The 27,579-nt window shown below is 43.5% G+C and overlaps 1 protein-coding gene across 9 annotated transcripts in view; it reads right to left on the bottom strand.

The window, feature by feature from the left end:
• LOC311529260 (diacylglycerol O-acyltransferase 1-like) overlaps positions 1 to 27,486 on the bottom strand; it is a 42,613-nt gene extending 15,127 nt beyond the window's left edge. For 3 of the 9 annotated variants that reach the window (XR_014713808.1, XR_014713809.1, XM_084645102.1), the window contains exons 1-13: positions 27,358 to 27,486; positions 22,421 to 22,541; positions 17,648 to 17,735; positions 16,503 to 16,543; positions 14,634 to 14,719; positions 12,038 to 12,090; positions 11,425 to 11,530; positions 8,373 to 8,498; positions 6,453 to 6,539; positions 3,742 to 3,845; positions 2,619 to 2,657; positions 920 to 961; positions 778 to 822 (exon numbers count right to left, since the gene is read on the bottom strand). Coding sequence is in view for 7 of the 9 variants with exons in the window: in XM_084645102.1 (XP_084501228.1) it covers positions 778 to 822; positions 920 to 961; positions 2,619 to 2,657; positions 3,742 to 3,845; positions 6,453 to 6,539; positions 8,373 to 8,498; positions 11,425 to 11,530; positions 12,038 to 12,090; positions 14,634 to 14,719; positions 16,503 to 16,543; positions 17,648 to 17,735; positions 22,421 to 22,541; positions 27,358 to 27,445 (1,026 nt within the window). In the remaining 2 variants the exon portion in view is untranslated. Of the gene's footprint in view, positions 1 to 777; positions 823 to 919; positions 962 to 2,618; positions 2,658 to 3,741; positions 3,846 to 6,452; positions 6,540 to 8,372; positions 8,499 to 11,424; positions 11,531 to 12,037; positions 12,091 to 14,633; positions 14,720 to 16,502; positions 16,544 to 17,647; positions 17,736 to 22,420; positions 22,542 to 25,809; positions 27,009 to 27,357 lie in introns of those variants that run through there. The other 6 variants (XM_084645097.1, XM_084645099.1, XM_084645098.1 and 3 more) reach the window with 6 other exon arrangements.
• Positions 27,487 to 27,579: the final 93 nt, after the last annotated feature.

The raw sequence follows: 27,579 nt of genomic DNA, 5'->3' as shown, positions 1-27,579 counted from the left end.
AACTGCCCACCTTCTCCATGGCTTAGGCTGCTGTGAGAGTATCAGGCTAGTGCTCAAGCCCCTCCAATGGCTCGCAGTTAGCTTCTGCTGCCAATTTAAGGCCTTGGTCCTTATTTTCAAAGCAATTAATGGATCAAACCCTAGCTACATCAAAGATCGAATTTTGATCTTTGAACCACGACAACAGCTGTGCTCCGCTAGGACAATGCAGATCACAGAGCCCACAATGAAGCACATGAGAAGCAGGGACAAACCATTCTCAACTGAGGGGCTCCGCCTATGGAATAAACTCCGAGAGGAGACTGGGCCAATCCAGACTCTGAGGATCTTCCAGAAATGCTGCGAAACCTTCTTCAAAAAAGTAATTCCATCGTAAGAATGACACAACACTGGCACCCCCTTGTACCCAAAAATCTTCAACACTGATACCCTCTTCTGCCCAATAACCCTTACCCAGAACAATAATTTAAAAAAGAAAATACCATACCTCAAATAAAGTTTTGACTCTAAAAAGTGAGACATGCCAGAGAGTCCATGAAGTCCACTAGGGACTTTACTATTGCTCCTGATTTTACATGGAAGGCAATCAGATGCTGTGGGATGGACAGCAATATAAAACCCTAAGTGAGATTAAAGAGCTAGAAGGGAATAGATCTAGCATGGTTACTGGACCCCTGGCATTCCCAAATCTCCTTTGTTTTCTATTCCAAAGGGAAATTTCTAATAGTTACACATCAGCTTAACCCCGGAATCGAAAAGCATGCAGATTGACCTCACCGCTAGTTTTAAGATGTATTCTGTGAGCAGGGTGGACTCGATTTCCTGCAGAAACAAACAAAATAGATGAATGTTATCTCTGGCCCTGGTCTGAATGAGTCAGAATTTGGTTCAAGAAAATAACCAGGTGTGATTTGCTTACATTTATGGGCTTCATTGATTTATGAATATTTGGTACAATCCACTGGAACAAAAAATAAACACAGAATTGAGGATATAAACAGTTCTTTCTGCAAGGCATTGTAAAGTGACTCATTCTTTTATGTCTCTGCTATAATGAAAAAGCACAAGTGCAGCTTGTGTAGCATACAAACCCTTCCTGGGCTGTCATACCAACTGAATAGCTAGGAGGACACCTGACACCCTGCTAAACAGCTGCATCCCAACCTGCCAGCTGACTGTTGTTGTTCTCATGGGTAGCACCCTTTCGGGTGTAAAGACCATGAAGTTCTATAATGCTTTCAGCATCAGTTTGGATATGGAGCTGGAATCTCTACCCCCCTGCATTAGTGTGTGCATCACTGAAGCTTGGGGGTACAAAGCGCTTGTACTCTCTCTTCTCTAGCTGGGAGCAAACGGAACACAATCAAATGTACGGGGGTACATCAGCATGGTAAAGAATCCTCAGCACTTGCTATCATGATGCAAAAGGGTGGCATCTTAGATGAACATGCAGTAATAAGAGCTCTAAGTGCATTAGTAAAGTTAGTAGTTTACTAGATGGATTATTAAACTGTACTAATGCACTACAAATTATGCTTGATTACTGAAAAAAATCCTCATCTAAGTGAATCCTCCTCCTTCACTGCACTCAATTGCCACCGCTGCAGGCAAAAGGATTTTGGAGCAAACGGTGGAAGGGAAAATACTGGACAACAAGGCAGATGACAACTGCTGAGGACAGAGAGTGAACGGGATGAGCTGATGAACTGGGTGTTAGGGTAGGAATTGGGAACAAATATGGGGCATGGATATTTGTGCACTTGGTTGAGGATTTAGTCTCCTCATTGAATCCTCACTAGTCTTCAGGTCCCGGTGGAAATTCCTTTGCAATTTAACCCCAGCCCAGTTTAGATCTTGGCTATTAAACATTTTCCAGCTTGCTGTGAGAGGAGCAGCTGAGATGGGGAGAAGCCCAAAGAAGTGGCAGAACAAGTTTAATAATCCTTTTGGTGACTAGGGACGCAGTGGGTACTTTCCCTCACTCTCTCAGTCACACGTCTGTAAATTCCCAGTGCTTAACTTGAGGCATGGACAGTTGTGGAGGAGCAAGTCAGCAACACCACTAACAGGAGTGGAGAACTCCCCCTCTCCCCCCGCCCCTTCAGCATCTTTACTTTGTTATATTATATCTGCACTGTGGTCTCGTGGTAGCTCGCTGAGGCAGTAACTGTGGCTTGGTCTATACTTAAAACTTGTCCTAACATAGCTATGTCAATCAGGGGTGATGGCAAAACCCCAGCGGAGACACAGCTATGCCAACAGAAGAGTGCTAACATCAGCATAGCTAACATCGATCAGGGACGTGGTGTGCCTGCAGCAGCAGAAAAAACTCCTCCTGTCGGCGTACACTGCACCCATGCTATGCTGGCATAGGCGCTGTAGAATAGATAGAGCCTCAGTCTAAGCAGATACTGACAGGAATCTAAATGATTGATCCATTTCCAAATTGCGTGAGTATTAAGGTAGATGCAGGGGCTTATTTTGACAGTAAAGAAAATGAAGTGGTAAAGGTCAGATCTAAATAGCTTATCACATTAAGTGGTAATATGTGGTTCACAGAGGCCTCATTATCCATGGTAGCTGAATCCCTGGGGTTTAACCTTAGACAAAAAACATACCTGCTGTATTAGCCCCAGCATGAGATGAAAGAGAAAAACCTGCAAAGAAAACAACAAAAGTAGATTTTGGAGCCTTAGTTCCCTTAAACTGAGTTGACAGTATCCTGGGTCATCACTGCAAAATCTCCAGTCTATCTTGTATTTAAACATTATAACCACCACAGCATCTTCAAGTGCAACTGACCCTAAAATATCTGGTGCTGCAGCAAGCTCGAGTGAATGGCATGCTTCCCAGCGTATCAGTCATTCTAATACAAGATGTCAAACATCTACAGCTGCAAAATACAAGGACTCGTCTTGTCATCTGTATTTTCATGAAGTCTGCAGTGCAATTTTATCTTGTGTATTTCCTGCATTAACTGACCAAAGATCAGCTGATCCGGTGGCCTAGTGGCCATGCACTGAGTTATACATGCAGGGTCCATATTTGGATGCTAAGTTTGGTCCTTTGCTCTTTGTGTTGGTTGGAGACAGGAGAGTTCCAGAGGCCTCACATCAGTGTCAGTGACCCCACTGGACAACACTTTACAGGCTGCAAAAGGAACCTTTAGCATAAGACTTGCTAAGGCACAGGGGTCTAAGGGGTATCAAGAGGGCTCCCCTATAGAGACAATCTATGAAAGCCAACCCCCATTTCTCATTCAAGTGTTCTAAAGATGGGGGTGGGGATTCAAAATGGATTTGTGAAAAATGGACATTTTTGCAAAAATGTCAATAAAAAGTCTGAAATGTGTGTCAATTTGATGACATTTCACAACACAAGTGCGGTACAACTTGCCTCAATGAAGCTGAAAGAGGCTTCAGGTAGCACTGCTGGCTGTTGCATTTTTAGGATGCATTTGGGATGGCATTCCATCCCTGGTAGACCAAGAGCTGGAAGGATGTCCTAGGACACTCTTCTAGCCCTCCAGGGAGTGAGGGGCCTAAGAAAAATCTTTTTAACACAGCAGAAACGGCTTACCTGTGTTTGTAAAATGTCATGGGAAAATCATGCATGGCTCAGAACTGTCACATTCAGCCTCCAAGGGAACATATGCAGTGTGAAACCTCAAGATCTGATACATTCACTGTGATAGCGGGAGCAGAGAAGTGGACAGTTTTAAATGCAATGCCTTGTTCTTACCATTTCAATGAATCTCCTAATGATATAGCCTTGCCGGCAATTCTTTTGTCTTGGGAAATTCAGCTGGTAGCAAAGCGTGGGGGCTAGCAGGAAGTAATACAGATCTGGGGGAAGAAGAAAAATACCAGGCTTTAAAAAAAATTCACTCTTCATGGCAAATCGACTTTAGAATTCAGTTTATCTACACAGTTTGGACCATATTTATTTTTATTGTGAAGTACTGTGATTTCAACCAATACAGGCTTTGTCTGAAAGCTAATGTTGCTAGATGGAACTGGGAAAGAGATGGAGGTTGCCATATTGTTGGAGCATGATATTCCAATCATAACCAGAACCATGGAGTATCTTGATGCCATCACTTTGGGTACCCAGTAAACTGTAGGAATGCACAAATGAACATGGGTAATTCCAATGACAGATAATCTAAGGCTAGATCCTGACCTATGCTACATGCATAACTCCAATGTAAATAAGTCACTTAAGAAGTGGGTGGATGACTTAGCTCACAGTGGGTGTAGACATACCCACGGCTGGCCCATGCCAGCTGACACAGGCTTGCGGGGCTTGCGTAAGGGACTGTTTAATTAGAGTGTAGACATGTAGGCTTGGGATGGAGCACAAGCTCTAGGATCCTGTGAGGTAGGAGGGTCCCAGAGCTTGGGATGCAGCCCAAGCCCGAACCTCTACACTGCAATTAAACAGCCCCTTAGCCCGAGCCCTGCAAGCCTGAGTCTGCTGACACAGGTCAGCCACAGGTGTCTAACTGCAGTGTAGACATACCCCCTGACAGCTAAACTGTGACATAAAGCAGCAGCCTGAAATGTGGGTGGTGCTGAATCACTCCATCCCACAACATGCGGTGCAGCAATTACCGGGTGATACAGTGCCTTCTGGAGTACCCAGAGACACCGTTCTTAAAGAGGGCAATGGCCACGCCTGGCTCCTCTCCACCCCTAGGGACAGGCTTGGCAGCCCAAACAGTCCTGATGCTCAGGGAAGCATGAGGACTGGAACTGTGGCCAGCCTCTGCATGGGGGCTCTGTGAAGGGAGAAGTTCCTTGCCTTCCCTCCACCCTTACACATGTGCAGGGGACAGCACAATCTCGCCCTAAGAGGCCCTGAAAGGTTCATGAAAAAATTCTCACTTGATGTTGTTTGCTTTTAGCATTTATGAATGTATTCATTTTGGGTGAAACCCTGGCCCTCTGAAACCAGTGGGAGTTTCCTCCTGACTTCAGTGGGGTCAGGATATCACCCTTTATCTTTGCATCTTCTAAGTGACTATACACCACAGTCATAGTAGGGCTAAGCTGGAAGAGCGACACTGCCGCACAATGCGCTCCATAATAGCTAAATGTCGCTGCATTTGTCAATCAGTTTGACTCTGACTGTGTTAAGCTATCACTGCTCATCGCAAAACGCTTTGGGATGAGTGAGGCTGCTGTGCCCACATAATGTATCACATTTGGAAGCTTGCATGGAGCTCAATCAGAATTCAACAGCTACAAAACACAAATCATGCAGAGACATGGCAGAACTCGCAATATAGCAAAGAGAACTCCTTGAACCAAAGACGTTCTCTTCTGAGGATCTTATCTCTGTAACAGCATTAGAATAATAGAATCCTAGAAAGGTAGGGCTGGAAGGGACCTTAAAAGGTCATCTGGTCCACCCCTCTCTGCTGAAGTAAACCTAGAACCTCCCTGACAGGTGTTAATCTAACCTTTCTTAAAAGCCTCCAGTGACGAGGATTCCACAACCTCCTCTGGAAGCCTATTTCAGGTCTGACAGAGCTGTGCAGTTAAGACAGTTAAGTTTTCATAGAAGCAATGACTAGAATGCAGGCTAAATGGCAGTGCTGTGAGATGTGCTCCATACTTTCAAACTTAAGGCCAAGATTTTATAAAATGAGTAACTAATGTTAGGCTCCTAAGATCATACTGAGGCCCCTAAATAAAAGGCCTGATTTTTAAAAGTGCTGAATCCCCAACAGTTCCCATTGAGTCAAGGTGGGGATATCTTTCGAAGGCACCAGTGTCAGTTAGGCAGCTAATAAAAAAATCACAAACTTGATTCAAAAAGTAGTTCCAGGTATTACATCTGCCCCGAATGCAACTAGCCATTTTTGGACCATATTTGCATTTTTATTGTGAAGTACTGTGATTTCAACCAATACAGGCTTTGTCTGAGAGCTAATGTTGCTAGATGGAACTGGGAAAGAGATGGAGGTTGCCGTATTGTTGGAGCATGATATTCCAATCATAACCAGAACCATGGAGTATCTTGATGCCATCACTTTGGGTACCCAAAGTGGCTTTACAAATATAGTTTCCATTTAAAACATTCTGCCCCCTGCTCAACATACAAACAAATGTTGCCCTGTGAAAGACTCACAAACAACACACTGTACAAGGGGAACTGTGAAACTGACTATACCTAAAGTACTGCCAAATATACAAAGTAAACTAAAAAAACCCAGATATTGTTTTCTCTGTTCTCCTCCACTTACAATTGCCTTAGGTGGACTTGTAACAGTGGCAGGTAAAGTATTTTCAGCCAGAAGTGTGATTTGTAAGGGACAATGTTCTTTTAAGAAGAGCTATTAGAAATGCAATTTTTGTTCATCTGGTTATCAGGGTAAGAGCTGCTGCAAATACAGTGAAGAGTGCTGACGGTGAAGAGGTAACTGCTGAAATATGAGGAAATGTTACCTTTTACTTTCAGGTTCATTGGGTACATGATCTGCTTTGACTGTCCTCTTTCGTTCCTTCTGGACTGATGGGCTGAAGGATCTGTTGCTAACAAAAGGTGTAACATCTATCATATGGTTTCAAGTGAATTGAAGGTCACAAATGACTTTATATAACAAGCCGGGACTGAAGAGAGCTCAACTTTTACAAAGTTCAAGGAGGTGACACCAACACCAACGTTCTGTCCAACTTTGACTTCATGCTAATCTGTGGGTGCATAGTTTCCAACACTTTGGGTCAAGGGTCAACTTTTCCTCTCTCTCTCTTTAGGCACTTAGGTAGCCCCCATTCCCATAATATCTGAGCACCTCACAATGATTGCGTTCACCCTACCATACTTCTGAGGCAGGGCAGGGTGAGGCTATTATCCCCATTGTACAGATGGGGCACTGAGGCACAGAGAGGCCTTCCCCCATGTCACACTGGAAGTCTATGGCAAAGCAGAGATTTGAACCTGGGTCTCCTGAGTGTCAGACTAGCACCCTAACCATTGGACCCTTCTTCCTCTTTTTCACAAAGAAAACCACTTCTTCATGAAAAAGAAACCATCTCATGAACACGTCTCCTGTGGTTCATGACTGTGTGAACTACTTCCCCTTCCTTTTGTGATCACACGAACTACTGCCCTTCCCCTCTGTGATTATGCGCATCATCTGCTATTGGTTGGGGCAAACCAGCGCACAGGGTTTAGTTGCAGGATGACTGGAGGAAGCTAATATACAATTAAAAGAGGAGCCCAGATGAGGCAAGCAAGAGGCTAGAGTAGGTAAGACTCTAAGCAGGTAGGAGCTCATGGTAGGATTTTCACATGAGCTCAGAGTTGCCCTAACTCTGAGCCCACTGAAGTCAATGGTAGAGAGGAATTTAAATCATTTTAATCAATCTATTCCCAGTTACACCTATGTCTTCACTGCCAAAAAGGTGTGTTTTTACACCAAGACAGCTAGCTCCAGATACTGATCCCAACCCTACTGGTGACTCACGTGGGAGTCAATATGGTTCCACAGGATGAAATTTCTGCTTTTTCTGTTAAGTTTTTTAAAACCTAGCAAATTACATCCAAAAAACTATGTTAAATGATCATTACGGTTGCAAAGCGAAGCGCTCAAAAGTTAGGAAACGTCAGAATTCAGGTTGCCTGTGCAACCTTAATTCAGCATCCTTGTGCGTATGTGTTAATGACATGATCACATTCTATCTTTTCCACAGGACCGCCGCCTCGTTCGGTGCACAGGAGAGAGAGGCTGAGTTATTACTGCTGGTTCACCAAGCCGGGTGAATCCTATTTGCTCCCAACCAAGAGCATCAAAGGGGTCAGAATGTCTTTTGGAGGAGAGGAGAACTAGGGCTAGGGATGCTGCTAGGAACAAGCGAAGGTCAGGAGAAAGTGTAGGCTGAGGGGTAAGTATGGTTGTTACTTAAATTAACAAAAAAGGCAAACCCTAGGGAGGGGCAAACTTAGACATTAACCTATTGTGTGCACGTTGTTCTGAAAGCAGAGTGAGACTCTGCCTGTTCAAAAACACCGAGGCCCTGGTCCTGTTCCCACCAAAATCAGTGGTACCAGAGCTAGCCCTTATAGAGCACTTTATATCTTATATCAAATTTTAATGAATGAATCCTTACAATAACTGTGTGAGGTAACAGATGTCTAGATGCCTCAACAAAAGCACATTTACAAATACTCTGGACAGAGAGATTTTCCATCAATAGATTGGGAAGCTGAGACAAGGAGACTGCCACACAAGGAATCCATGACAGAGCTGGAATTAGAACCCAAGCCCCTGGCGTTGATGTGCTCGGTCCACTGAGCCACATATAAATGGTACGTTCTTTTCGGTGCCTACTGATAAGAGATAGGAGGGTTCAGAATTTGCTGACCTTGCACTCTGGAAGTTCCTCTGACTGGTCTAGGGGTTCCCTCCCTATACCAGCGATTCACCTGATAGTAGGAGAACAGTTTCAGGGCAATGATGATATACACAAACATGGTCAGCAACCCTCCAGCTAAGAAACAAGAGAGAAAATAACCTGTTGTGGTAATTCCAAGTGCAGTTTATCTTTTCTTCTCAAACACACAGACTCAGGACAATGATGTTGTCTTTGCTAATTAGATAAAGGATATCAGTCTATCTGTGCAGCCTGCCTAATGCATCCATAAAAGAGATTTGCAAACGAATTCCTTCTCATTACAAGGAGGTGCCCAGTGACACTTGACTGCTTGAGTGTCCTTTAAATCTATACACACCTTGGGAGGCAATTTCCTGCTGGCACCGACCTTGGCAGAGGGCTCTGGCAGCAGAGATTCTGTCACAAAGCCCACAAGAGCCAACGCAGCCCCAAACGTAGGCAGCCCTTGGCCAGGGAAAGCGCATGGCAAGTCAGCCAAGAGATGTACTGGCTCAGAGAGAGGCTCTGCCAGAGAGGCTCCACTAGACCCCTAGAGACTGAAACGGCTGGACGGCAGCAGCCAGCTCTCCCCCGCATGAATCCCCCCCATAGCGAAAGGGGCCTGGCTCCTATAGAGAAGCACAGTGTGAACCGCGCTGCCCCAGGAGGGTGGCTCAACCCTGAAACCAGGCAAAGCTGTGAATCAGAGGTTGGTAACAGAAGTGACCATTGAAAAGAAAGCATGTGTCAGCCTGTTACCACACAGCGATACTAGAGAAGCCATAGGCTCTCTCTAGATTTAGTATAGGAAAGAACTGTAGTACCTGGGACTTCTTAATGGCAAACAATGTAAGGAGTTAAAATCATAAAGCATGGCAGAGAAAGCTTCTTGAAATATGGTTTAATATGGTTTCCTGCTCCCTAGCCATGTAGCCATATCATATTAGTTACATTAGATGATGGTGTTACATCGCTAATCTGCGCACGCCAAAACTAAGTGACCCTCCAAATGAAAGGAGTACCATTTTGAGAGAGCTTCTCTATTTATTGTCACTCATCATTTCACTTGACTGAATTAACACTATTACCCACCTCACACATTTACCCTCAAAAACCTGAATGAATACAGATTTTTTAATAATTGGCGCATTATTAAACAGAGCATGCAAGACATGAAAGTGTCATGGCATGCTAATAGTGTCGGGAGCTCTGGGTAGGCTGTGACACCTGGACTTTCCAATGAGTTACTATTTGTTTCAGCAGATGGAGCTATTGCTATTGCATTACTATACATGCCACCCTGCCGCTGCTCCCCCCGCCCCCGTTCCTCAGACGTTCTTGTTAACTGCTGGAAATGGCCCACCTCGATTATCACTACAAATGGTTTCTCCCCTCCCCGGCCCGGTAATAGCTCATCTTAAGTGATCCCTCTCCTTACAGTTTTCAGAGTAACAGCCGTGTTAGTCTGTATTCGCAAAAAGAAAAGGAGTACTTGTGGCACCTTAGAGACTAATCAATTTATTAGAGCATAAGCTTTCGTGAGCTACAGCTCACTTCATCAGATGCATATCGTGGAAACTGCGATATGCATCCGATGAAGTGAGCTGTAGCTCACGAAAGCTTATGCTCTAATAAATTGGTTAGTCTCTAAGGTGCCACAAGTACTCCTTTTCTTTCTCCTTACAGTGTGTATGATAACACCCAGTTTTTCATGTTCTGGGTGTATATAAATCTCCTTACTGTATTTTCCACTGAATGCATCCGATGCAGTGAGCTGTAGCTCACGAAAGCTTACGCTCAAATAAATTGGTTAGTCTCTAAGGTGCCACAAGTACTCCTTTTCTTTATACATGCCCAATTTGTTCAAAGAAAAAAGTACTTTTTTTGCTCGGTTATTTGTTGAAAGAATTGCCAGCTACATCCAGGCAAATTATAAACAATATGATAGTTTAGCAAATTGGTTAACCTGCTATGTACATTCAGTGCCCAAGCTGCAGAACTCCAGGTTCACTAGTGTGCACACAGGTAGCACTTGTAATTATCACATACGTGCATATGCAAACTGGGTGACTGCACACTCAAATGACTAGCTGTGCATTTAACTGGCCATTTGCACCACAAATTAGGCTCACATTTTTGTATGTCCATTTGCAGGCCTCTTAGGCCTTTACGTAATTCCTTCCTGTGTGTACGTAAACAGCAGCTTTCACCTTGATAATCTGCCATCTCCTTCAGCCAGATTCCCGCACTTAGCCACAATCCAGTGTTTTAAAACATCACAGGTAACTACAATGGAAGTGACCAGGTGCCAGACTGGGACACTGAAGGATACATTTGCCAGAATGAGTAGGTTTTTATAAAGAAGACATATTTATGCACAGGTATATTGGGAAAAGGAATATAAACAAGTACACAAAAACTGAATATACATTTCCTAAAATATATTTTTAAAATATGTCTACTTGTGGGTGTAGTGGTTTAAATTAGAATTTGGGATAGATGGGCTAATAATGTATTGTACAAGCATCTATTTATTATATGAGGCTATAGACCAACAAAGGTTTCTGTTAACATCATAAACTTTGAGAGAGGAGAACTGGGACTCCTGACTCCTCTTGGTATGCAAACTTATTACCATCACCCCTGACAGAAGCTACACACATGTACAAAATGGCCAGGGAACAGACACTTGGAAGAGAAGGATAGAATATCTTGAAGAATTGTTTCTTTATATTCTGCATGCCAAACAAGTCAGATGAGTATGCATGTACATTACTAGTAGAACTTTGAGACATCAAAGTCAGAATTTTAATGCCTGTTGTTCTGTGGCACTGTTCAGAGACCACGTGATAGTGAATTACCAAGACTGCTCTATACACTTTTAAATACTGTGTCATTTTGAATTTTAAAAACAATATATTGTGGCCAGCAGCCCTTCCCTTCTCCTCCCACCTGAAGACAAACACACCTGTTGCGTGACAAACTGCATATTACACTATAGTGCTGGCCATAAGTACCATAGCACAAAACAAGCATCTCTCACCTGGAGTTATGGCTTGCATTCTATAAACCATCACAGCTGGGAATGTTATCAGAAAAAACAGGTTTACTGACTGCAACACCAAACCAATGCTTTCAGAGCCACGAACCTACAAAGGATAATAATTTTATAGCATAACCAGTGATTCTTTGGCCTTATCACTAATGTGCTTTCTAAATCAGAGTGATTTTGGCGGATTTACTGCTCATAAAAGAGCTGGACAGAAAGGAAAACTAGGAATGTTGCAAGCTTCCTCCATGTACCTCTACCAAAGGCCAACCATCTTAGCCTCCAACATATATTTCAAGTCCAGTCTCTGACTCAAAGACTGCGAGTTGTGCCAACTGTGTGGTAGTTTAGGGCTGATAAAAAGCTATCTAGACTGAGGCCACATAACTCATTTTACTGGTGCCCAAATCTAAATTTTACTCTTGATCTCCAAAGCTGAAATGCACGAGTGCATTAAACTGTGCTACTTTGCTACTAATGTTCTTTACAATCAATAATGGCTTATGGGTATTTCACTTCTCCCAGTAGATCCATAACAGAAGTGTTCAGTCAGAAATACCATTACAGAGAGAGAGCACAATGCATAGCAAACCACCAGTTCACCTACCTTTCTTAAATACCTTTCTATAAAAACTGCAGGAAGTGCAAACAAAACAGCGGCTGAAAGGAAGAAAAATAATAAAACATCAGGAAATAAATCTGTATCAAACACATCTATGGTAAAGTAAGTGCACAGGTAGGACTCAACTGGTGGGCAGTGATATGTTCTACTAGAACTTCTCTGGAGATCTACAAGTTTCAGCAGAATGGAAGCTTTCATTTTTTAAAATGATGTTTCTAGCCCTTCTGATTGTAAATATGCTGTTCTGAATGTGATCCAACACGGAGATGACACTTCAGACAGAATGAAATCATAGCTCCCGGGGCTAAATGCTAAACTCTGCTCCATAGAAGTGGAAGGCCCTAAACACACTGTGGAACAACTGTGGTTCCCTGCAAGGATAGGGACAGCATGCAGTGCTAATGTGCTGTGACAGAGGTCATGTAGAAGAGTGGCATGGAGAGCAGCTATTATATGGAAAGTTCTAAAACGGCTCACTTAGGAAGGCATATGAGCCCCAGTTGTTATTAAAGCACATGGGCTTCACAAGTGGCTACGCAGCTGCTTAGCATCAACCAGCTGGGATGGGGAAGGGAAAATGTCTTTTCCTACAACTCCTCTTAGATCTTTTGTCCAAAACTGGACTGTGCATGAGGTGTTTCAGCAGTTAGTGCCAAGAGGGGTGTGCGCTGTTTTCATTCATCTCAATGAGATGTTAACTTTGATATCTGACAAGGACAGTTTAAATTCAAAACTATTAACTATTTTACAGCTAATGATGTTAGGAGAAACATCCACCTATTCTTGTCTTGAAGACAGAGTCTGAGCAGAATATCATCACTTCCTCATGCCTGAGTAAATATAAGAATATAAGACCAGCCATACCGGGTCAGACCAAAGGTCCATCTAGCCCAGTATCCTGTCTTCCGACAATGGTCAATGCCAGGTGTTTCAGAGGGAATGAACAGAACAGGTAATCATCAATGATCCATCCTCTGTCGCCAATTCCCAGCTTCTGGTAAACAGAGGCTAGGGACACCATCCCTGCCCATCCTGGCTAATAGCTACTGATGGACCTATCCTCCATGAACTTATCTAGTTCTTTTTTGCATCTTGTTATAGTCTTGGCCTTCAGAACATCCTTTGGCAAGGAGTTGCACAGGTTGAATGTGTGTTATATGAAAAATTATAATGAAGCTGAAGGGAAAAGGTAAAACAACAAGCACCATATGGTAAAATTTTTAGTGCCATATGTGGGGAATGAGATGTGCAGTTCTCATTAATAACAAGGAGCTGAGTATCTCTTTTCTTGTGCTCTTATAGTGAAAACCACAACCAACACTTAAAGCAAAAATCCATTTGAATTCCATGCTGTTTTCAGCATCCTGCTGGAGTGCGCGATAATCGTATCAGATCTTTATTTTCAGAGTTGATTTTGATTTTTAAAATGATTAGCATTTTTAAAACTGCTCACTATTTCTGTGTATCTGCACTTGTTGGGAAAGAGGCAGCAAACTGCTCTGTAAATCAGGACGGTTTAAGATATTGGGCCCAATTCTACAGCCGCTCTGAAGTTAATAGGAGCTGCGCATGCAGAGTAGCTGCAGAATCAGATCAATTGTATTAACTACTGACCTCACTCACATTAGGGGAAATCAGAGCTTTGATTCTGATGGAATGATAATTAAACTCACTACCATAAGGGGGCGGGTCCCAGGCTGTGGGATAAACTCCCCCAAGAACCAAGGACCATCACAGACCTCCCCACCTTCTGCTCCACGTACCAGGTGCACTCCTCTGACCTGCTTTCTCTAACACTAACACAGAACAGCATAGACATTTAAAAACACAAACAAAACCCTACCAAAACAAAGCGCCCCACTGCACACACAAATCTCCCCTGCGGGAGAGAGAGAACAAGTCACATGTGATAGACGTTAGTCATGTTGCTTAATGCACCACTGGAGGGCACTCAGGCCACAACGTTTTGCTGGCATAACTATGTTGGTCAGGGTGTGAAAAGGTGTGATCCCTGACCAACTTAGCTGTCCTGGCAAAGCCCCTAATGCAGATGTAGTTATACCGTCAAAAATGCACTTTTGGGGGACTCGGACTCTCACCCTCACCCGTATTTTGCTCCAGGGCCTGAAAAAAACATACTGTCAAAAGCGCTGGTTATAAGCTACAACCATTCTAGCAGCACTTTGCCTGTATAATGCTCAGGACAGCTATTCCAACAAAGCATTCCTAGTGTAGACCTGGCCACAGACACTATGGTGGTGAGGGCAGCAGGCTAATCAATAGAATAGAACAGAAACTCTTCCTCTGAAGCCTCTCTCATAGAAGCTAAAATTCATGATAGGTGTAAATGGAAATATGCAAAAAAGAGAAAGCCAGACGCTACACTGCCTCTCCTACCAGGGATTTAAACCCTGCCAAAAATCCACATCTGGGTTTGTGTGATAAAACTGGACATTGCTTGTGATCCAGAAAAGTGCAGAGAAAATACATTTGTGATAGAAATATTTCATGGGATGCTGTTAAATGCAAAAGTGACACCATTAGGTATTCAGCAAATGACATTTGCACACTGTCAGCTTACCAGTAATGAGATATACTGCTGGCCACTTATAGGGGTCTTTCAGGAAAACTGAAATTATCTTTACAGGGTCGAATAGCAGTCCATACCTGAGAGAGAAAAACAGTGAGGTGGTGCAGAAACTCTATGGTTTGATACTTAGAAAGATGGATACTACACTTCTATCTAATTGTCAAACTAAGAAAAGATGCCTGTATCTTTTCTCCTACTCACTCCCCCAGACCTTGAATCCCCAAACCTGTCCCAACTGTAGTTGTTCAAAATGGAGACCATGATTTCCCCCAACTTTTGGGTTCGAGAACTGAAATCCGATCCCCCTGTATTCTCTCTCTGCTCCAGAAGACGCTACAATTTACCATCACCCAGGGGTTCCACCAGAGGTAGCTGTTGTAAAATTTTGGCGAGGGTTCTGCAGGAGCCTTGCAAGTGGCAGGCGCGCAGAAATGCATTCAATCAGCAAACCTTCCCTGGCACTCAGGCCCCGCCCCCTCACTAGCCAGCCTTGCCCACTTGCTAAAATGCCCTGACAGGTTCTGAGCCTCCTAAAGAAGTGGAGATTGTGGGCAACATGTGCTGCTTCAGTCCTCTTCAGATGGACCTGTTAGTTGGTTCCCCTGCTTTACATTCCCCCTTTCCTAGGTTAATAGTTTTTCTAAATACAGTAGAACCTTGATTTTATGAATGGCCAGTTATAGGAACCTTTTTTCTGCTGCCAAATGTGAATTCAATCCCTCAGCCAATGTTTAATCGGCTGTACAGGTTTGAAAAGACTAAGAGATCTGGCAGCGAAGAAAGGGAGCTCTCTCAAAGAGAAATCAGGCATGCTGTATACATGAGTTACCATTCATTAAGGACACGCACTGAACAATGACTACATTCACATATGCAGCGTACCTACTGTCATTCTGAGATTTCATTTTTAAGAATTTTCGGTTCCCAATTAGTTCATAAAATAAAGGTCCTACAGTAATGCAAGATATCCTTGCTGAGCTGGCTCTGATAGTAATCATATTATATGGGCCAAATTCTCATTGGTGTAGATCCATTGACTTCAACTGATTTGCACCAAATTGCCCCAGCTGAAGATCTGGTCTTATACTTCTGTCGCATCTTTCACTCCAAAGGATCCCAAAATATTTCACAAATTATGGAAAAGATTCTGCTGTGGGCACCCTCAGGTTTGGAGGCTGCATAGGGTCTATGTGGCAGATGAACCCATGAGGAATTCTCTCTCCATGATCCTTTGAGAGGATGCTACATGCTCTACAATATGATTTGGGACAGCCCCTACACAGGGAGTCAGTAAAGCAAATTCTTTGCATCCTTCCCCACTCTTGGACACCAGAAAAAGGGTGGAACACAATCTGGTCCTATAATCACACGGCGCCCAGAAATGCAGCTTCTTTGGCAGCAATCAGGTGGACAAATGATGCCGGGGTGGGGTGGGGATTTTGGTCAAGGACAGCAGGGTAAACCTGTACTCGGCTGAAACATACCATGGGATTGTTAATGTTCAGGCAAACAGGTTTCTAAGGACTAAATTATTTAGTAAACAGCATGGAACTTAACTTATCCACCACTGAAGGATGAAGGGCTGAGTTAATCATGCTGGGATTTGAAACCATGGTTACAGAATCTAGATATTTTGAAATCTGAAGTTTAGACCACTATGCCATCCTGTCCAGCAAACAATTCTGGGACACCGTCATAGTGTTCAGGGGGAAATTTGATGCAGTTATTTCTTTTTTTGTTGTTTACTGATTAATCACAGAATGACTCTTCAGTCAATATATGCCTACTCCCCCTGCAACTAAGAATTCAAGTTCTCCAGAACTGTGAAACACTGCTTTTCTTTTTTAGTGACACACTTACCTGATGAAATTCTCCAGGCTCATGTGAACATGTGTGAGGACCTAGAGTAAAGAAACATACGCAGTTCACCAGAGTTCAACACAAAAACATATTTAAAATATCAGCATTCAGATTGGCTGGAAACAGCTTGCCTGTAGTCTGCAAGAACTAATTTCCTTTACATAAACCAAAAAGTTGATGACAAATGCATTATTTTGGCTTCCTTTGATTAGAATAGGTCAGAGTAGCTCAGAAGAAGCTGATAGGTCCATTCAGAATAGTCAAGTTTATGTAAGAGAATAGCCTTTTTTTCCCCATACTGATCACCAATCCCAGTTTCTTAAATTTCTTGATATTTGTTTTATTCTGCTTGAAAAACCCCCACAATCTATTCAATAGATTCCAGGGAAGACAACCAAACTTATTCTTCTCTCCTAAGGTGTACGGCAGGAGTCGCTCCCCAGAATTTTAGAGTTACATCTGTGCATACCTGACGTGAGAAGAGAATCAGTTCCAGTCATAGTACAAGAAGCCTGCTGTGGGAGGTGACAAATTTCAGGGAGGGAGGGTGTTAAACCCTAGTGATGAAAATGGAAAAAAGGACTGATTGCTTTGCTCATTTGGCTGAGCAAGGCTTGCTTTCCCCTACTAGGAAGAAGAGAAATCCTCTCTCTATAACAAACAAAACAAATATAATGAGTCTGGCTCTCCCTGGCATTACACCAGATTTACACCCACAAAATTCCATTGACTTCAGGGGTCTGAAACTGTGGGGAATCACACTGATTCACTGGGATCTACTAGAGAAATATGCTGACCCACATTAAACAGGGCTTCATGTTGTATCAACCTCTCACTGAAGGAAGAACGCATGTACCCACCATTTCCCCACAATTCTAAGCTGCAGGTACTTGCAAAGAGTTAGTGATATACATAAAGGAACACAAAGAGAATGGAAAGTTACTGACTTGGTACAACAAAGAAGTGACAGCTCCTGGCTCTAAATTTAGGAGCTGAGACAAGAAATACCAAATATTTTTGTAAGTATTACCAAGTAAATCATGAAAGGTTTAATCTATTCAGCACCTCCCTGTACGGTTTTAAAGTCAGAAACACTAATCAAACATCTATTATCGGTCTACATTACTTGGTGATTTTCCACTTACCAACAGGACTACAGACCAGTTAAAAATGCCTTGAAAATTGTTGAATCCACTCCCGTACGATAATAGGGATTCACACAACATATGACAGCTAAGAAAAAAAAATGAAGAATTATTGTAATGCTTTCATTTTCATTTTTATTGGAAAATATAGTTTTCTATATAGTTGTCTGAAAGACAAATATATTCTCACTTTAATTTTCCTCTTCGGTGGCTTCTTAGAAAACTTTGAAATTAAGAGCTTGTCTACATGAACAGTTAGTTCATGGCATGCTGGCTGGGGTGTAAATCTACCCTGTTTTAGCCTCCTACATGCAAAGTGTCCACGTGGACCCTGCTGACGTCAGCTAACAGTTCAGTTGTGCGGTATGCTGCATTGAAACAGTGTACTGGGGAAATTTTAGTGCAGAGTAGCAGGGGTCCACATGGACACTTAGTGCACGGCAGGCTGGTGCAGGGTAGATTTATACCCTAGCTTGACAAGAACTACCTATGTAGGCAAATCCTAATCTTATAGGCCAACTGTAGAAGGCAGTAATGTCATAGGGTGGTAGTGTGGCCTAGAAGACCCCACCCTAGACTAGGATTCAGAAGACCTGGTTTGTTTCACTAGCTGTAAAATGTGTTCCTCCTTTGTCAGGGAAAAGTGCTTGGGGATCTATGGGATGACAAGCCTTAATCACTATTAATGGAGCTTGCAGGTGTTCAAAAAGCAGCAGAAAGGTTGTTATTCTCACCCAAGATCCAGCAGTGACTAAGAACTCCTAGTCTTGCTTCCTTCTTTTTCTCCAAGAAATGAATTAGCTGCTAAATTGCTCAAGGAGGGACAGATTCTGCAATGTTTATTCATGCAAAGCAGCACTCACTCCCACAGGTAATCCCACTGAAGCCAATGGAACTACTTCCACAAGTACTATCAGTCCTACTCAACATATGGGTTGCAAAATCTGGCACGAAGGATACAATATGTCTGGTCGCTCCAAGTATGCTACCCCCATCATCAGTCCAACAGGCTGATTAAGAAACACAAATTGTTCCTATCAACAAATGCTCCAGTAAGGAAAGAAATGGGTTTAACCAATATTTGGAACAGTTTTAGATTGAAGGATAATGATAGTAATTTATAACTTCAAAGCACCCATGACAAACACTAAGGCCCCGATCTTCAAAACTGTGCATGCCTAAGGCTACGTTTTAGTCACGGGTATTTTTAGTAAAAGTCATGGACAGGTCACAGGCAGTAAACAAAAATTCACAGCCCGTGACCAGTCCATGATTTGTACTATACCCCTGACTAAATCTTGGGAGTGCTGGGGGGCTCGTGGGGAGGGTGGCCTGGGGGGAGGGCCAAAGGTGCTTGTTGAGGCTGCCTGGGTGGCACCGTAGGTGCTGGGGGACAGCATCCCAGGAGGGGTTGCGGGGGGGGGAGGGCGCGCAGGTCCTTCGGGGTGGCACAATGGGTGCACACGGGGGGGGCAGCCCGGGGAGCACTGCGGCTGCTGGGGGGGCAGTAGCCTGGGGGGTGCTGCGGGGGCGGTGCCTACGGGTGGAGGTAGCGCACAGAGCTAGGAGCTGAGGGACCTGTTGCCGTTTCCAGGGAGCCACTCCAAGGTAAGTGCCACCCAAAGCCCTCACCCCCTCCCGCGCTCCAACCCCCAGTCCTGAGCTCCCTCCCACACCCAAACTCCTCCTGCTGCTGCTGGAGGACAGAGGGGTCTGAGGCTGCTCAGCAGCAGCCAGTGCAACTGGGCCAGGAGCTGCCTCAGCCGCTCGGGCAGCCCCAGAGCCAGCCGCACCAGCTGCTGCAGAAGCCACGGAATCTGTGACTTCCGTGACTTCCATGACAAGCTTGCAGCCCTTATGCATACCTCTAACAGACATGGGCATTGTTGGTGCACACAATTACCCCTATTCTATGCCTTATGATACAGGGGAAATCCTGGCCTGGAGATTTGGGATTCCAGATCTTGGGGATATAGATTAACACCAAGAGAAATGGGATGCTGCCTGCTTTTCCCTCAGTTTCACTACCATAAGCTCAGGTGATTCAGTTTGCCCCGTAACAGCCAGTATTTACTGCTGCAATACTTTACTCTCCTCTTCAGTGGGGGATCACTTCTCATCTATAACCTTTATAGTAAGATGGACTTTCACCTTCTCTGTTTTCCATGTCCTATCCTCTTGATTCCCCACTCCCCTTGTTTGTATTCCACTTCCTCTGTCCTTATTTTTGTTTCATATCTTCCCATCATCTTCTTTCCTTTGCCATTTGTTTCCCCACTCTCCTCCACTCTTTGCCCTCTTCTACCTAGCTTAGGTTCTTGAATTTTTATCTTCATTCATCTCATTAATGGGTCTGATCCTCCTCTCAAACCACCGTATACCATTGTAACTCCATATGACTTCAGCAAGATCACTCCCAATTTATACTGACGCTCACACATTATGGAATTATAATTAATTCCACAATGCATAAGCAGGATCACTTATGCATTAGACCATTCCCTTTCCTTCAACAAGGCTAATCAATTATAATCTGGTTTGCTGTTCAAGGCTGTTATACATTTTTGAATGCTGCAACCTGCTCAAGACTCACTCTCAGTAGTTCAGTGGCAAATCCCAGTATGGTATCTCTCTTATCATGGAAGGGCAAACTATATAAAAGGAGGCATATGATCTGGCAGCTTATTTCCAACATTTCTTACAACGCATACAGAGACACAATTCTCAGGCCTGGTCTACACTTAACAGTTAGGTTCACATACCTGTGGTGCTCAGGCGTGTGAAAAATTCACATTGCTGAGCGCCATCGCTATGCCAACCTAATCTACAGTGTAGATATGTCTAGGATGACGGAAAAATTCTTCCATTGACCTAGCTACTGCCACTGGGAGAGGTTGATTACTTAAAGCTATGAAAAAGGTAGGGCTGTCAATTAATCGCAGTTAACTCACGCAATTAACTCAGAAACATTAATTGCGATTAAAAAAATTAATTGCGATTAAGCGCAGTTTTAATCGCACTGTTAAACAAAGGAATACCAATTGAAATTTATTAAATATTTTGGGTGTTTTTCTACATTTTCTAATATATTGATTTCAATTACAACACAGATTACAAAATGTACAGTGCTCACTTTATATTATTTTTATTACAAATATTTGCACTGTAAAAATGATAAACAAAAGAAATAGTTTTTTTCAATTCACCTCATACAAGTCCGTAGTGCAATCTCTTTATCATGAAAGTGCAATTTACAAATGTAGATTGTTTTTTGTTACATAACTGCTCTCAAAAACAAAACAACGTAAAACTTTAGAGCCTACAAGTCCACTCAGTCCTACATCTTGTTCAGCCAATCGCTCAGACAAACAAGTTTGTTTACATTTATGGGAGATAATGCTGCCTGCTTCTTATTTACAATGTCACCTGAAAATGAGAAAAGACATTTGCATGGTACTTTTGTAGCTGGCATTGCAAGGTATTTACGTGCCAGATATGTGAAACATTCGTATGCCCCTTCATGCTCTGGTCACCATTCCAGAGGACATGCTTCCATGCTGATGACACTAATTAAAAAAAATAATGCGTTAATTAAATTTGTGACTGAACTCCTTGGGGGAGAATTGTACGTCTCCTGCTCTGTGTTTTACCCACATTCTGCCACATATTTCATGTTATAGCAGTCTCAGATGATGACCCAGCATGTTGTTCATTTTAAGAACACTTTCACTGCAGATTTGACAAAACAAAAAGAAATGTGAGATTTCTAAAGATAGCTACAGAACTTGACTCAAGATTTAAGAATTTGAAGTGCCTTCCAAAATCTGATTGGGACGAGACATGGAGCATGTTTTCAGAAGTCTTAAAAGAGCAACACTCCAATGTGGAAACTACAGAATCCGAACCACCTAAAAAGAAAATCAACCTTCTGCTGGTGGCATCTGACTCAAATGATGAAAATGAACATGCATTGGTCTGCACTGCTTTGGATCATTATTGAGTAGAACCCTTCATCTGCATGGATGCATGTCCCCTGGAATGGTGGATGAAGCATGAAGGGACATATGAATCTTTAGCGCATCTGGCATGTAACTATCTTGCAACAACAGCTACAACAGTGCCATGAGAATGCCTGTTCTTACTTTCAGGTGCCATTGTAAACAAGAACCGGGCAGCATTATCTCCTGCAAATGTAAACAAACTTGTTTGTCTGAGTGATTGGCTGAACAAGAAGTAGGACTGAGTGGACTTGTAGGCTCTAGTTTTACATTGTTTTGCACACATTCTACATTTGTAAGTTCAACTTTCATGATAAAGAGCTTGCACTACAGTACTTGTATTAAGTGAATTGAAAAATACTATTTCTTTTATTTTTACAGTGAAAATATTTATAATAAAAATAAATATAAAGTGAGCACTGTACACTTTGCATTCCGTGTTGTAAAGGAAATCAATATATGTGAAAATGTGGAGAACACCCAAAAACATTTATATAAATAGTATTCTATTATTAACAGCACGATTAATCGCGATTAATTTTTTAACATCATGTCATTAACCACAATGGATTTTCTTAATCACTTGACAGCCCTAAAAAATACAAACTTCCGTCGCCGTAGGAAAGGTCTACACTACAGCGGCATAGCTGCACCACCACACCTGAGCCACTTGTAGCACCTGCAATGTAGACATGGCCTCAGAGTAGTCCTCTAATAAGCACAAGGGTGTTCTTTGAAATTATGTGATTCCTTTATCTTTGTGTTTGCCCTGTACCTCAGTCTCTCTGGGTTGTCTTGTCTCACTTCAGTATCATTCATTTCAGGCTGACGCATCTCAGGATTGATGGAAATATTAATTTTCTTTTTTCTCTTTCCGGACATTTTGATTCCAAACCCTATAAAAAGAGATGACTCCATTTGTACAATCCTCTCTTCTCACAATCGCTGCAAATGTCCATTTTCAGCACAAAGACTTTGTTCCTATGACCCGATTAAACAGGGATATCTTTTTTAGTCCAGTCTTGTAAATTAGACTCTTCATCCAGAACCATCCTTTAAAAAGGACTCTTGAAATCTGTTATACCATTCCTCTGGAAAATGTGCAAAGATGGAAATAAAATTATTCCAAAGTTTCTCTCTCTCTCTCCCATCACAAATCAAGGACAATATTTAAGACTTCTATCTAAATATACCAACTGTTTTCTGTACAATGGATAAACACTTGGAATCTTACTAGGGAAAAAGACAAAATGTTGACCTTTTCATTTTTATGTGAATCATTTTTCTGGTGTTGGTTTTTGCCCTTCAGTTGTGCATTGCATTGTTGCAAGGATTTAACGTACCTGATTAATGGGGAAAAGAGACTTTCTAAAACTGGCAAAGTGTGGGTGTCATATTTGCATACACATGTGCAGATATTCCTTCTGCTCCTTGGTCTGTGTATGTTCTTTCTACTCAGCTAACAAATCTAGTTCATTTGGATTTTCACAACTTCAGCATACTGGCATTCACAAAACCTGTTGTTACTTTTTATCTACTTATGGTTTTTGTATAGCTCCTATGTACCATAGCATCTAAACAATGAGTAAATAATCCAAGTATGTATTCTTAGCCCAACATATTGTACTTTTAAAAAAACTTTTGATGAAATTTTCCTTGAATAAAATAGATAATACAAGATTTAACAAAGTGTTGCAAATTTGGCTGTTTTAACAGATTTGATTTTGATCAAAATACAAGTGTGGAAATTAACAGTCAAAACAATATCAAACAAGCCTGAAACCAGCTTGAGCAGAAGGCTTTATGGAGAACACTGTGATCATAAGAATGTAAAAGTAATGAAAAAAGAGACATTGACTGGTGAGTTAGCCATGAACTGCAAAATCTCTTCCTTTATTCTTTCTCTTTTTGATAGATATGAATTTTTAAAAGGACTACAGTTTGGAAATCTTGAAAGATTCAAATGTAGATTTTTAGTTGGCAAGTGCAATGACTGATTTCACCCTTCAAAAGATGATAAAAAAACAAGCGTTCATGGTTAATAATGACACACACTTTTTATAATACCAGTTCAGTCTATACATTTCCATTATTATTTTTCCCAGTAAAACAAAGAGTGGCATACAGAATCCCAACCCTCTGCACAAAAAAGGGTCAGCTGGATGATCCATTCCACAGAGCAGACTCAATTTCCCCACTCACTCTTGCAACAAGCCGTGCCAGATTAAACCAGAATCAAAGGTGGAGGTCGGGGGAAGTGTGACAGGCTGGGGCCCATGTTTCAAAAGCTCCCCAAATTTTGCAAATCGAATTCCACAAATATATGAACCTATTTGGGGCCATATATTTTTCATGGATCCAAGCCAAGTTTACTCTAAAACTTTGGCTGTATTCAATTGTAAGAGTGGTACAATCGGAGAGGCTCAAAATCAATGAAAAGTCAATCTCTGATAAATTAAATGGGGGACCAAATATGGACCTAAAACTTAAAGCTACATTTCAAAGAGAGTATGAGAGCCACCAGTCTTTCACACTGAATCTGAGGCTGTCAATTTTTAAACCACTAGGGAGAAATTTTGCAATTCATGGCTAAGTCATGAGCCAGTATTCATTAAATGTATTGAAAGAAGTCTTATGCACACAGTATTCCCTATATCAGGGGTGGCCAAACTACAGCTCGCGGGCTGGATCCGGCCCCTCAGGGCTTTGGATCCGGCCAGCGGGATTGCCCCCAGTGGTGCCACAGGCCCCGAGCTGCTCTCAGAAGCAGCCGGCACCACGTCCCTGCAAGCCTGCCCTGGCCCCGGTGCACACCGCTGCCTCCCCAGAGCCCGAACCCCTCTGGCACCCCGTCCGCCAACTCCCTGTCCTAAGCCCCCTGCCTGCACCTCGCACCCCTCCTGCACCCCAACCCCCTGCCCTGAGCTCCCTCCAGCAGTCCGCACCCCTCCTGCACCCCACACCCCTCCTGTACCCCAACCCCCTTCCCTGAGCCCCCTCATGCACCCCACACCCCTCCTCTGCCCCAACCCCTTGCCCTGAGCCCGTTCCTGCACCCCACACCCCCTCCCACACTCCAACTCCCAGCCCAGCCCTGCATACAATTTCCCCACCCAGATATGGCCCTCGGCCCAAAAAGTTTGCCCACCCCTGCCCTATATTGTTCTTCTATTCAGGCTTTTTTCAGATTAGTCTGGTTTTGGCTACATTAGTTACCACCCTTCAACTTTAATACTGACCACACTAAAAACAAAACAGAATTTTCAGGAATGTTGATGACAATTAGGCCTATGACTCCTACTGAAAGCTGCTTCGTGTTTTTCAAAATCCCACCCTATACCTTTGATCCATTCCTGGTCCATTTGTCAGTATGTCTTTGGTTGAAGGGAAACAGAGTAAGTTTCAAAAATATCATTCTGCTTAAGTCATCAAAAACTGTGGGAACAACCCAAATTGCCATTTCCCATGGGTGTACCGATGCTCTTGTTTCTTTCAAACCTACTCAAAGCTTTGTATGAGCAGAGATTGATAAACATAGCTATAAACCCTGATACAAGAAAAATAAAATCTTTACCAATTATATAAAAGGTCTGTTATTTTATAGATTACTGTGTTTAGGAATAGTAGAGGGATTTTGATGTTGTTTTATTTCTCAACATGCACAATTAAAGGCAGGGTAACAAGGTATAATCAAGCAAGGAGAAAAAAATGAATTCCCAAACAAAATTTTAAACATTTTAAAATTTCTAAACAAGACAAGGACAAAAGAAGTCAAATTCTGCTTTCGGTTATACCAGTGTAAGTCTGGAGTAACTCTGGTAAAACCAGTGCAGTTACTCTGGAGTTATACTTTTTTACCCAAGATCAAAATCTGGCCCAAAGAGTGTGATTTTAACCTAGAAGCATTATCTCTGGTGTACTGCATTATAGCACTAAAGTGAATGTGGCATTTGAATTCAAATCCAATATTCTGCCGCTGCATGAAAACAATTTAATAATTAAATCACTGGCATTCAGAGATCATTAAGATCTACTTAAACCTACTTAGCACAGATATTAATTTGCCTGGATTTTCACCATGTCCCTTATTAAGCAGGATAACCCATATTCCCACTTCAAAGAAAAAAAGGAATACCTAACCACACAGATCAAGTTCATACTCACTGTGGTCTTCAGGCAGTTTGTGGCTAGGGCCAGATTCACCCCTTGGGCATAATGGGGTGCAATTTGCAGCTCCCCTGTGCCTGTCAGAGTGGCTGCACTTAAGAAGAGATTCAAACCTCAAATACAGGCAGTTGTGATAGCATAGGTGCTCTCCCCTAGGGTTCTGATAGGGAAGGAAAGAGAGGCAAGGATGGTTTGTACCACTGTGCCCCTTCTCCAGGCTGACTTCCTGCTGTCAGCAACCCACTACTTGGGTTGCACCAGTGTGAACCTGTCCCAGTGCCTCTGGTTAGATCCAGTCAGCAAAGGCTTAGCTGAAAAGATGAGCCTAGCACAACGTGCTGAAGGCTAACAAATTCATGATCTGACACCTGCCAGAATGAGAAAGTTCCACAAACAGGGACTTTCCAACCAAGAACTGCCTGCATCAAGATCATACATCTTAGACAGTCAGCAAAAACACTCAGGCTGATTTCAGCCATCACAAAGGAGATGGCCACACTCTAAACCAGACAAATGTCAAATCACATAGGCCTAGATCCTCAAAGGTATTTAGGTGCCGCACTCCCATGGAAGTGAAATGTCTCCATACCTTTGAGATTCTAGGCCAGAGGGCTTTATGTTAAACTAAAAATAACTTGCATCAGGGAAGCCAGTACAGTTTATGGGATGAAGGTGTGTTCTCATGCCAACCAGCTCCACTGAACAGGCCTGCCACCAAATTAGACAGAGCAGTCTAAATCTTCTGAATCATATGTTTTTAGTTTTTATTTAAATTCCCTAGGGATGAAAATCTGGCCCCTTTAAAGTCAATGAGAATTTTGCCAGAATTTCTCCCCAGATTTTAAAAATCTAAACAAACTGTAACTTCTTTGGGGCAGGGACTGTCTTCCTACATGTCTGTACGCCACGATGAACTCTTCGGTGCAACATGTAATTCTCGGGTCCCTTCTTCACAACTTTGTAGCGGAGCGAGAGGTTCCCAAGAGGCCAGGCTTTTACGTGACTGTCCTGATTTCACCGGGGTGGTCCTGTGTGCAGGGCTATTGGCGGTTGGCCTGAACGCGATCTCCCGCCAGGGCAATGTTATTACGTCACTGCCAGGGGGTGGCGTTGTCTCATGAGGAGATTTCATGACATCACGACTCAACCTGTCCTGGATCAAGGCTGGATTCAACCCGAATGCAAACTGCCTGTCTGCACTGGGGGGGGGGGGGGGGCAGGGGGAAGGGATGGGGGCACTGGGAGGAGCCAGGGGGGTCTGGTATCCCCGGAGGGCGGCTGGTGTCCCCAGGGCCAGGCTGGGGGCATGGGAGGGGCAGAGCTGGTGATCAGGGGGTGGGGAGCAGGGGGCCCGTGTGGTTTAGGATTAAAGTTGTTACACGTGGTGTCTTTGCAGCACATCGCTGAGAATGGGGGGGGGGCCCCCAGGCACATCGCTGAGAATGGGGGGTCGCCCCCCCAGGCACATCGCTGAGTACCGGGGGGGGCCCCCGTCCGAGGTGCGCTCCCCCCTGCGAGCCCCCTCCTGACAGCAGGGGGCCTCACCCTCACATGCTCCGCCTCCCGTTGGCCCCCGGCCCCGCGCCTCGACGCCGCGGCGCTGTCGGTTACCGGCCGGCCCCGCTCGAGTCATGAGGCAGCGCGCGCCCCCGCCCGCTCGCGCCGCCCGCAACGATCCACCGGGCAGGGCGGGGGGTGCCGCGCTCGCGGGGGAGGAGACCCCCCCCCACCTCAGGCGGGGTCGGGGAGCAGCGCTTCCCCCCACGC

The sequence above is a fragment of the Lepidochelys olivacea genome (assembly GCF_965140295.1).
Source record: "Lepidochelys olivacea isolate rLepOli2 genome assembly, chromosome: 12".
In the NCBI taxonomy this organism is placed as follows: domain Eukaryota; kingdom Metazoa; phylum Chordata; order Testudines; family Cheloniidae; genus Lepidochelys; species Lepidochelys olivacea.
This window is presented reverse-complemented; position numbering and strand designations above follow the sequence as displayed.